Genomic DNA, 11,663 nt, shown 5'->3' with positions numbered 1-11,663 from the left:
ATCAAGTGGTTCAAATTCTACATATAAAAGCAACTACTGGAATTTGGAACTAATTTTTTTAATAAATTATCATAATATTCACTTTTTGACAAATATCGGCCTGTTCAAAATTAACTTGCTCATTTATTGTCAACTGATTTTCTGTTTACTGTAAAAAATCTCCAGTGCATGTCCATGAGGAACATAATCATGCGATAAGCACTAATAAGAAATAAAGTAGCATAAAAGGGCAGAAATTAAATTTATGATTGCGTCCTTGCAAAAGGAAATAATTTGAATTTTTTTATTTATTTTAAGGAAAAGTCAAAGATGACTTCGTTTTAAATGTATTATAAATATTTTTATATTAATGATTTTTTTTTTAAAAAATGAAAATAAACAAGTTAGATCATTTTTTCAAATAAATGGCTTTTGAGGAATTCTATTTCCCCACATTCTTCTATTGACGGACTCCTCAAATATGAGGTTGAGTAACTTCCGGCATAGTCGTTGGTTCTCGCTACCCGAGTGGTTACAGAAATGGTGCGGGTTCGAATACTCCTTATAGATGACAGACTTACTTCCCATGTGAAGGATTTTGCCATAGCCAGTGACTTTATTTGTTTTATTATTTGTTTCTTTATTAATGTTATTATTGCGTTTTTATTTGCTTGATTTACATTTTGAATGCATTTTATACACTGGATTATCTTTTAATAATTCTATATTTCCATTTTCATCTTTTAAGAAATAGAAAAAAATTGTCATTTCTAGAAAATTTTCAGGTTCAGTTTTCCAGAATAGAATTTCAAGAAATAGAATATATATATAACTTTTATAATTTATGAATATATTATTATTTTGCGACAAAAACAACGTTCTCTCACTGAATAATAAATAAAATGTTTTTCGCTAGACGATATATTAATTTTACCGTGCAACTGAAAATTCTTTGAATTTTAATCTCTAACCAAACAATTAGCAATAATAATAATAATAATAATTAAATAAATACAGTTCCAGTTTTTGAAAGGATTTAGGGATAAAAATTTTGAAATGAATTATAGTACGGTAGAGAGTTATATATTATCTAAGTGAAAACAGTAAGTCAAATGTATTTAGGTTCTCATAATATTATATTCAATTATGAATGTAAATATTTATCGATGCAAATTCTTGGTCCTGTGTTTTCAGTTTCATGTTTCAGTGTAGTTTCAATGACAAAATAAATTTAATAAAAGGTATTTAGATACATCAAAAACTGTGATTTCTTGCTTCGATTTCTTTCTATTCATTATAATACATTATTATAAATATTATAAAATCTTGAGATTTTTCAAATTTAATTGAATCGTTTTGTTTTCAAATTCATCAACATTTCATGTCTATTATAATCAGAATTTTATTATATTCATCGAATAATTGATAATTCAATTCTGAAAATATTAAGGCAGTGTATTATTATCGAAAACGTTTGAGTAAATAAAATTCTGAAAATTCAAGTACATCAGAAGGAGAATGAAAAACCAACAACACTACTTCTTTCAGTTTGGAGAACGTGAAGGATCGGAACTCAGCAATATCAGAGGCTGCAATTGTGATTAGAGCCATCGCCAGCTCCGATACAACCAATCCCGTAGGTGGTAAGTCCTATGAACAGTCGGGTTAACTGATACCACACCATTTCTGCACCTGCCAATGACTCTGCGGGAAGGATCCCGACCTCATTTCTCATATGATCCAAGAAAGAGGGGGGTCAAGTAGAGAAAAATAAAAGAGTTTAAAACTCCATATAAACTCCAGTCATTTATTAGAATATAGTATTTAGAATAGTATTTTCATTCATAAATTACTATGTCATCCGTTGGTAACTGTAAAGGCTGAATTTAAAAAGGAAAGAAAAAATATTTTTGAACTAAGACTACCAAATAGCACCCAAATGAATTGTTTTCATTTACAAAAGATCTCTCTCACAGGATATCTCAACTCTTTGCCTCTAGAGAAAGGTTTAAATTTCGGACTCTTGCCATGAGGATTCACAAATTACAATATGTATTGTTATGCCGATATATATCAATAAGCTGTATTAATTTATGATGCATATCGATTTGTGGTAAACAGTTGTAAAGATATTCTCACATTTCCTGGTACAATTGTAGGCTATAATAGATTGGAATCATTTATAAATTATCAAGTAAAGGTACAATATTGTATAATAGTACACGATTAAATTACTTTAAAGACGCCTATGGCTGAGTGTTGGAACTTTTAGCTTTCTATAGATATGGTTTTAATCGCAGTATCGATGTTATGAGAATCTGACATTCGAACAGGGTTTAAAATTCGTGATAATAATGGCCTCCTATAATGTTGCTAAGGTTGTAGATTGTTTTTATACCTAAAGAAAGCATTGTGTTTCGTGCCAATTTTGCTGATCCCTAAGACAGACTGCATTTAAAAATAATTGAACTAAATTGAAATGATAAGCATATAGGCACTATCAGCATGATAATTAATTAGAGGACTCCAAAAAAATTCCAAAGAAATAAATAAAAGTGACTACAATATTAGAATTTGTCTTCTTGGATTTCTTCATGTAGAATTTAAATATAAATTTAAAATTAATCGTAATAAAACAATTTTCAGAAAAAATGCACTATATTTTATTGTAATTTATTTGACTTCTTAGATTTCGTATAGAATTTAAATGCAAATTTAAAATTATCCATAAAAAATAAAATTCAGAAAAATGCACTATTTATCCTGGTAGTTTATTTGACCTTTTATAATAGCAACACTGTCTAAAGCTTCTGGGGACATAATTGCAGGAGTTAGTAAGAAAAAAATGCAAGTAGCAAAGCTTTCACTTAAATCAATATAATCTCAAAAAATCACATATTAAACACAAAACAAACGTTACTATTAAGTTTTCTTTATTGTTCCGTTATAAATCAGAATGGTAATATACTATATTAATGAAGTCAAGAACATTTCAATGGTCAATAAAGTATATATACATGTTTTGACATTATAATCATTTTCTAATATTATTTTACATTTAAATGAATTGTAAAAAAAAACCCCTTCATTTTAAAATTGTGAATTGTTTTTTATTATATGATTCTCTTGTTATAATCGATTTACTATCAAGTTTAAATTCATATAAACGGAAGTTCTATATATAAATATCAGTACTTGTCTGTGACTTTTATTTATGTGTTGATTACATTCATGCATTATTAACTCCATACGTCTAAATAACAGAATGTTTTTAGCATTTTTCAATGAACAAATCTTACAACAAATCGCTTTTTTGTAATTTGACAACGCCTTTAAATAAGTTTAAATATTTAAATACTTATTTTACATTAATTTATCATTACTTAAATAAAATGATACATATTTTTTTTCTTTTTTATTATTAATATTATTCCTTTCAAATGTAACTGGATTTGTTAAAAAATATCTTAGAAGCATAAGATCTATTTGTAAATATAAAACAACCATATTTAGAATGATATTACAAAATATATTAAATAGAAAGTATATTTATTTCGCATAATATGTTAAGTGCCATCAGATTCAGACGAGGTAAAATTTTATATCAAATATCGGTTTCACATAACCGATATTCAGTCCATTTTATGCCAAATACTCCACCGCGTTAACAGCATAAAAATAATAGTGGTCGCATAATGCATACCACAGAATTGAAAAGAGATACTGCTTTGCATCAAATGTATTTTCCACTAACCGATAGTTAGAACAACTCTATTTCCGATTTGGAATGCAGACACTTTCTCCTTCACCACAAGACGATGCGGCGAAGGAATCCAAATCCAACTAATCGTTAATATCCGTCTTGCTTATCTAACTAGTAAAAAGAGAATGATTCGACGGCTGAATTTAAATTGAGTTGCTTTCTTTTTCTTTGTGTCACTATCTTTCTTTCTGCCTTACGCTTGATTGACTCGAGGGACTTCACCCGGCATGAAACAAACTTGAGTGGAATTAACCAAATAAAAACAGATCCAATCTCGCCCCCTTTCGGCTTCAGAGGAGAATAACAGAACAGGTGGATCGACTAAAAGAAACAAATTTGGCTAACACCCTAATTATTATGCAAAAACTAGCAGACAGAGTTCAGTATCAGGTTTTCCGATCATCTTGGCGTTGTTCTTTTTTTTTAATTTTTTTTTCGTCGATCATCATCATCATCAGCTTTCGTGCTTCATCCAATAACCGGTTATTTACCTGGCCCTCTCAGACGATTCATAAATAAAACTCCCCGCTCTTAACTGCACCGTAAGATGTAGTTAAAGTAGTAACATTGTATCCGGCCAGCCGTGTCTCGTAACGCTGCACTGAGCGTTAATTCCATGTTGTGCCTTTCATTACATGTCATCCGTTTGGAAGATACTTTGGATTGTGTTTGTGGTTGGCTGAAAATGTTTTCGATTTCAAAGCTTCTTTTATCTCTTTTTTAGAACACCGGAAAAGAACCCGAGATTTATTTAATAATTTGTACGATGCAAATTTAGCTGTATAACCCATTTTAATTATCAAGGGTTGCTCTTTAGGATTTTTTTATATTTTTTACACCTTTCGATTCATGGTTTCTTTTCATTGTATATTATTGTTGCCCCAATTTATTAACGAAAAGGTGTGCTTCCATTTTATTTTATTTCTATTAGGGTATTTGTACAATTCATCGACAGCGAGTATTGTTTTTAAGTGGTTATAGTTCCTCAAATAATTTGTTCACCATTTCATTTTATTACACTACTTTCAGTTTTAAATTTTGGATTAGATTATTTTTATTTCTGTGATTTTATATGGTACTGTGCATATAGGAGTCAGAGCCTTGTTTTTCACATTTGCTTTTAAGTACTAACGTTAACCAATTGATTCAATTTTAAGCATTTGTTTGCTTTTGTGATTTTTTTCCATTTGTTTTGTAACTATATTTATCTTTTCATCTTGAAAGATAAAAAAAATATTTGTTTCATCAAAAATTTTTATCTTTAGTAGTGCTTTTTTCGCGCCAATTATTTTCGATTCTCTCTTAAATGACCAGATGTGAGATATTCACTATATTTGAAAAGTTTTGTATAAAATACTTATATTTAATTGAATACATTTGATGAAATTCATCTCGAGATATTATGTATAGTTAATCAATTGAATTTTTCTAATTGAAAATTAGTTAGTTGAATTTTTCCAATTAGTTTGAGATTTTATGGATTAACTTTTAAGAAAATTGTATTCTTGAATCCTTTGCTTGATCTTCATTTTGTGTTTAGAAGGCTTTATGTCAATAAAACCTCCAAAATATATAGACATCAGTATTTAAGTAACAATCTTTGGAAATCCATTTTTAAACATTGATTTTTTGAACAATGTTGAACGATTAATTGTTTACAAATCCCAGGAATATTTAAACAAACTCAATCGATAACTAAAACTGCACTGTTGTGATTCTTATGATTATTGGGATATCAACACCTGAAGGATAATAGACAAATGGATACCTTAAACAAATTCTCCAGCAGGCAGCAAAAGGTATGTTTAACTATGACCTTGTGAAATTTCGCTTTGAAAATTCATTTTTTCTAGTGTTCTGTTATAGTATTATAAAAAAGGTTGTTAAAAACATTGTATAATCTTTATTATGAATACATTTGTAGTCTCATCAGCAGTCTAATTTCAAATATGGCCAGACGCTATGGCACTTTTCTCCCTAGAAAAAAATTAGCAAAATATGGCCAGACGCTATGTTGCTTTTCTCCCTAGCAAAAAATTAGCAAAATAAATAAAGTGGTTAGGGCTGAAAAATTCTATCGTGGGTTTTTCCATAGACAAAGCAAAATATAGTTTTTGTGGTTCATGTTGGAAATGAAGACTGGCATTTATGAAATTGATGATGTATGAGAAAGGCCATAAACTAAAATTTATTCAAAAATTAGCGAAATCAGTACAAAGGCTGGGGCAGAGGAACTGCACCATTGTATTGTTTTCCTTACAGAAAATACAATAAAAAATATTTTTGTTATTTTTCTCTTAAATATTTAATAGAGTTGGTGTTGGAGACAGGTGAACAGTGATGACATATCTAGAAGTTTCCATAAAAAACAAAAAGTAGTGAAATCAAATTAGAGATAAAGACCAAATGTTTTCTAACTATCTATACAAATATTTAGCAAGAATGTGTGTTCGTGTTTTGGCATTCTATACAGCAGACCATTTGACCTACACCTTCCAAATTTGGCACATGTATACCTTGAATCGTGGAAATGTGCAAATTGATTTTTTAAACGTTAATTAATTCAAATTTAAATTGAATTTTGATGTTTATTTGTCAATAATTTACCAAAATATCGTTGCGCAAGCATAAATTTTATATCATTTCAAAATGTTTCATAAAATGTCTTTTAGGTGATATCAATTTAATATTAATATGAATCTTTGCTGAATTTTGGCAATTTTCTAAATATATATATTGGTTCTAATATCCAATAATGGATTGTATTGCTCCCTTTTTTAAAATTTTGCCAATGAAAGTGGCTTGTTCCACTTTCATTGTTTCAAATATTTGGCCCCTTGATTTCCTTTCATTTTTGAAAATTAAGAAGAAAAAGAATCTCTTTTAATATATATGTAGTTTCAAATGTAATTTTTAGAAAAAGTGAAATTATAATATCGCAAAATTTAGAAAATAAAGGAAACTGATATTTAGATTTTTGCAAGCGCTATGATGTAAAGAGAATGTCCTCGTTAGAAAGGTTAATAAAACTTAATAATAATAAAGGTTAATAAAGATAATAAATTTATCTAAGATAAAATAACATGGCGTTGATGTCGGACGTAGCAGAATCATGAGTAGAGAATTATAAAAAAACGATTTATTTGAAATCAAATATAACCAGTACTCCCATGGACCCATCTAGCCGCTTGAGGCAACCAGTTTTAAATATATAAGCATTTTTAATAAGGTATTTTTTAATAAAAAATTAGTTGATAATGAACATGAATTCTGATAACATTATAGAGCAATTAAACACGTAAATATCCGGTCAATTTCTTAATTTCAAGGTATTGTAGCATTTTTTGTATACATCTTGTAAACTACGCAGGAATCGAAAAGAATATTTTTCCTTTAAGTTCCAAAAATTGTAAATGAATCATTCGATTAAATATTTGATGAAACAATGAAAACGGTTTGAATTTCAAAGCAAGAATGTAATCCATCATTGGAAATCAGGGAAAAAATTGCTAATATTCCGGAAAAACTGTACAAGATTGTAGAAATTATATAATTGAAAAGACATTTTTTTTTTTTAATTTAAAACTGTAAAATTCATTTTTGTGAGACAATATTTTCTTAAGTTATCAAGTTAAAATTCTGTTATTGAGCTTAATTTTTAATTAATTAAAAATTTTAAAAATCACTCCATCGTACACATTCCTACTTTTCAAAGCCGAATAAAAGTATAAGCCGAATTTGGTTGTAATAGGTTAAAGGGTTCTGGCTTGTAGAGCTCCAACACACCCGCACATTCATCTTTAATATTAGTACTAGCTACCTTTGGCGACTAGCTAATTAATGATTGCAAAATTAAATATTTTGTGAAACTATCTTAATTATTTCCTCAACAAAATGCTTTTATGTAACTAAACATTTACGACATGAAATTTTCTTATATCATTCTGAGGTACATTTTTAAGTAACTGTGGTATTTCTGCTGTTTATTATTTTTAATTAATTAGTTCTTAAAATATTTAATTAAATACTTTCGAATAATTGGAATTTTTTGATGATTACAAAGTTTTCTCGACATGCAAGAAAATAATAAAAAGGAAATGAACAATTATTTGAGAAAATACTTTTAACATTTGCATTAAATTAATAGACTGTCGGATATGACTATGACACATGAATCCATGAAGATTCAACGCATCACTATTTTGAAATGAAATAATATCGATAAAAGGGTAATTGTTGGTTGTAACAGCGACCAAAAAGCGCCAACAAAAAATTCGTCAATTTGGCGATTTCAGTCGTCACATTATATAGCGTGATATTTGATGAGTATATTTTTATAATTTGTGAAATTTTTTCTTGGAGCTTTTTGGTCGCCATTGTACCGAAAAAATTATTGTTATATTGTTAAAACCCCCCAAAATGTGTTCTTTAAATGTAAACTTATCTCTTCTTGCGAAATCTCTCTATACGTCTTCATGTTTTTGTCTCGTTATTTACTCTTTCCTGCGACCACATCTTCCTAATCTTGTCGGAAGGAGTTGTCTTCACGATCATTAGGACTGAACCCCCGCCGAGATCTTCAATCAAAGATCGCCTTTCATTCGCTTCCGGAGGGCCTCTGGAGATTATTAGTTATTTATTTTGTCTTTTTGCTCCCCGTCTCTGGTTTTTGCGAAATAGAAATAACATTGCTGGAAGTGTGTCTATTCATTGTTCGTTAGTGGATTTTTTCACATAAGTTTCATTCATAAATATATGACGTTTTATAAAAATAAAGATAGATATCGCTTTTTGTCTCAATACCCATTTATTTCCTTTCTTTTCATATTTTAAATTTGCTAAAAATTTAATGTTTTTTCATTTATTGTTCAAAAATGTGCATTTTTTATTTTTTATGTATTCTAATGTCTTTATTTTAAGTGATTATATCATAAAAATTATAATAGAATATTAAAATTTTTTCTCAAATTTATCATCAGTTAAAGCCGCATAAAATGAATCGAAATTAAAGTAAATCAACAGAATATTAAGTTTTGAAAATATTAAATTCGTGTCTGATAATCGAAAGCACACTAGTGAATGAAATTTTTACTCTTTTTCATCAAAAAATGAAAAATCGAATATAAAATAAATTTTTATTAAATTCAGATAAATCGATTTGAATAAAGAAAGCTTTATTGCAGCTTCCAATCTTAGTAACCTTTGATTTAACATGTTTCTTTTAGAACAACGTGTTTTCGTTGGAACTTATGACAGTGTTACAACTCCAAAAACTTTACTGGATGCCGGTACAGATATCCACGTAATAACTGAAACCAATTCATTAAATAATTAATACTTAGAAATTAAAAATTAAGAATATCAAAGAAGGTATGACAACTTGTGATCGTTCTTTTTATCTCCACAGATTTATTTAATTTTTGAAATATTGAAAAATATGCTTAATTGTTCAATTTTTATTTTCAGGTAAATTTATTCTTGAAAACTTCTTTTTTGGTGATGCTTGTATTGTGATGCCCTAAATTACGAAAAATTGGAAATGGACTATTATTGTGGTATGATATATAGTTTATATAAATAATTACTAAAAGATTTAATTATTTTTGAATTAATTTTCTAATGTGATATCTTTTATCATTCATGGTTATTTAATGTGAAAGTGATAAAACGTGTGATATTCTGAAAATTATTTGTAAAATAATGATGTTTTCCTCTATTGATGTTTCGAAATAATGTAATCTATTTTGGAGTTGCTATCGGATAATTGATCTTTACTCGGCACAATGTATATGAGTTCTGGTTTATAAAGGATGAAAAATTTTATTAGTCAATTTCTCCTTTTTTATTTGTTGAATTTATCTGAGTTGGAGTGTCGATATATAGATTGTTAATATTATTTTTCAGGTTTTCACAGTGTTCTTTTATTTAGTATTTTGTTCATTATTTAGTTATATAGTTGTTTTTATATATTATATTATTTACAACTATGTTAGAGATCATAATGCTATTTGATGCTGAATTTTCTTGATGAATTGTATAGCTTTTAACGCCTGAATACTTATACTATTAAATAATGGGAGCATATCTTATACCGCAAAAATAAACTTCTAAATTCGTCATATTTGTTAAGGAAGAATATTAACTTCATTCGAACCTTTATAAGGTGAGATGGGTATTGGATATCGTAAAGAATTAAACATATAGTTTTAATACTTTCTTCTTTAAAAAAAAGTACCAAACATGCAACTAATCATTGCTTGATTTTAAAATTCATCGCTATTTTGAAGATTAGGAAAATTAATAAGTTATTAATAGAGTGCAAGCTGAAGGGGAATGCCACATTTTTTGATGTCCTTCAATCTGTAGCATTAAGACATCTTTTAATTCAAATTATACATCGCAGAACAGAGAAAAGATTCAGAGCATGGCTTGTCTTTATTTTTTTAGATTACGCACTCACAATAGACAACGTGCATGACATACTTTAGGTGATTAGGTCTTTTTTTGTGTAATTTTGCTAAAAAAGTTGAAAATTGATATCATTTACCGATTACCTCTTCCAATCATTGCGTTAGATTTAGCATTTAATGCTCTGAGCTTCTACCTATAATCTTCAAAACACAAACTCCAAGAAAATGTTTTTTTTATTACAATGCTTATTTTCTCTGAGTCCAATTTCCGTCTTGTAACTGCTTATCCCATTGAAAAGAATCACTGCGCCTTCAAATACCTTACGCAGACTGTCTTAAGTGCTTCTTAGGTTTCCTATTGAGATACCCATCGATTACCACAATGAAATATTAACATTTTACAGCACGATTCTTGTGTTGTTGTTTTTTCAGTTTTATTATTAATTTCTCTGGCAGAATTATCGAGAATGTGCCATCATTGCGGCGTTAAATTTTTAAGAAATCTTTTTTGCTGCCTCCTTGGGTACACTTCGGCTGACAGAATATAAAATTGCCGGTTTCGATTATGAATCTCAATTCTCATGCGGCATATTAAAAAGGATAACGGGTTAAGGATAATTTGTCTCATAATAGATCATATTTCTCTGATGTGAGCCAACTATGTGCGAGACACTGCGCAATAATGTCCTATTTTGTATGAATCAAATTTTCTGTCTGTGGCATTTATTTATTTTTACACATTTTTCGTCTAGCATCAAATTAAATCGGAATTTCCTCAATAGCCAGCAAATTGGTTGACTTTTGTGGAGCAATTAACATTGATAATTATAATTTCAAATTATCATATATTTTATCACCCCGCTTTTTCCACAATTCCAGCGAGAAGCCATCTTTTGCTGGTTTCAATCCTGAATGATATTTTTATCTGAACTACTATGCCGAAGAAGAAACTGAAATATGGCGAAGTCCCCCATCCATATCTTCGAATGCAACTCTCTTCTCTATTTTCAGCAATTTCTATATTTTAGTGGCAGCAGAACAATGAAAAAAAAGAATCCTGGATGAAATCTTTCAACTTCTGAATTCTCCTCCTCAATACTTGAATGAGGGGCAGTAACAGATTATATTTCTAAGCATTCTGCCAACCAAATCCTTTGGCATTATAGGCACTTGGTATAAGTTCCAGCTAGACAAATGCCCACTCGTTCAGAGGATGACAACTCCACCCCACCCAATGAAGCATGGATTTTGAAAGCAGATAAATCAAAGGAGTTGTTTAAAAGAGAGCCTTCTACTGGAGATTCTTCCCGGTAATCCCCGGAAATGGATGGTGGGGCCGCCGTATATGAGTGGGGCGCAATAAAAAACATTTCATTTTCTTTCTATTCTTATATATAACCTTAGGACGAAATTTCAGTGTTCTGAATTTGTAACAGGATGAAAGATAGTTTGGTGTGAACTATCTTTAAGCCGCTTTTGCGTTTTTCAATAAAGAACATATTTCCATGCTC

General features: G+C 29.0%; 1 protein-coding gene across 1 annotated transcript in view; it reads left to right on the top strand.

Annotated features, from left to right (window-relative positions):
* The first annotated feature begins 5,487 nt into the window (after positions 1–5,487).
* Positions 5,488–11,663, top strand: part of LOC129983793 (TGF-beta receptor type-1-like) — an 804,684-nt gene continuing 798,508 nt past the window's right edge. Inside the window, exon 1 of the mRNA XM_056093422.1 lies at positions 5,488–5,541. Within this exon, the coding sequence (XP_055949397.1) occupies positions 5,503–5,541 (39 nt within the window). The 5' untranslated portion in view covers positions 5,488–5,502. The remainder of the gene's footprint in view (positions 5,542–11,663) is intronic.

The sequence above is a fragment of the Argiope bruennichi genome, chromosome 9 (assembly GCF_947563725.1).
Source record: "Argiope bruennichi chromosome 9, qqArgBrue1.1, whole genome shotgun sequence".
NCBI classification, from domain to species: Eukaryota; Metazoa; Arthropoda; class Arachnida; order Araneae; family Araneidae; genus Argiope; species Argiope bruennichi.
Note: the sequence above shows the minus strand (reverse complement) of the source record. Positions and strands in the feature narration are given on the sequence as shown.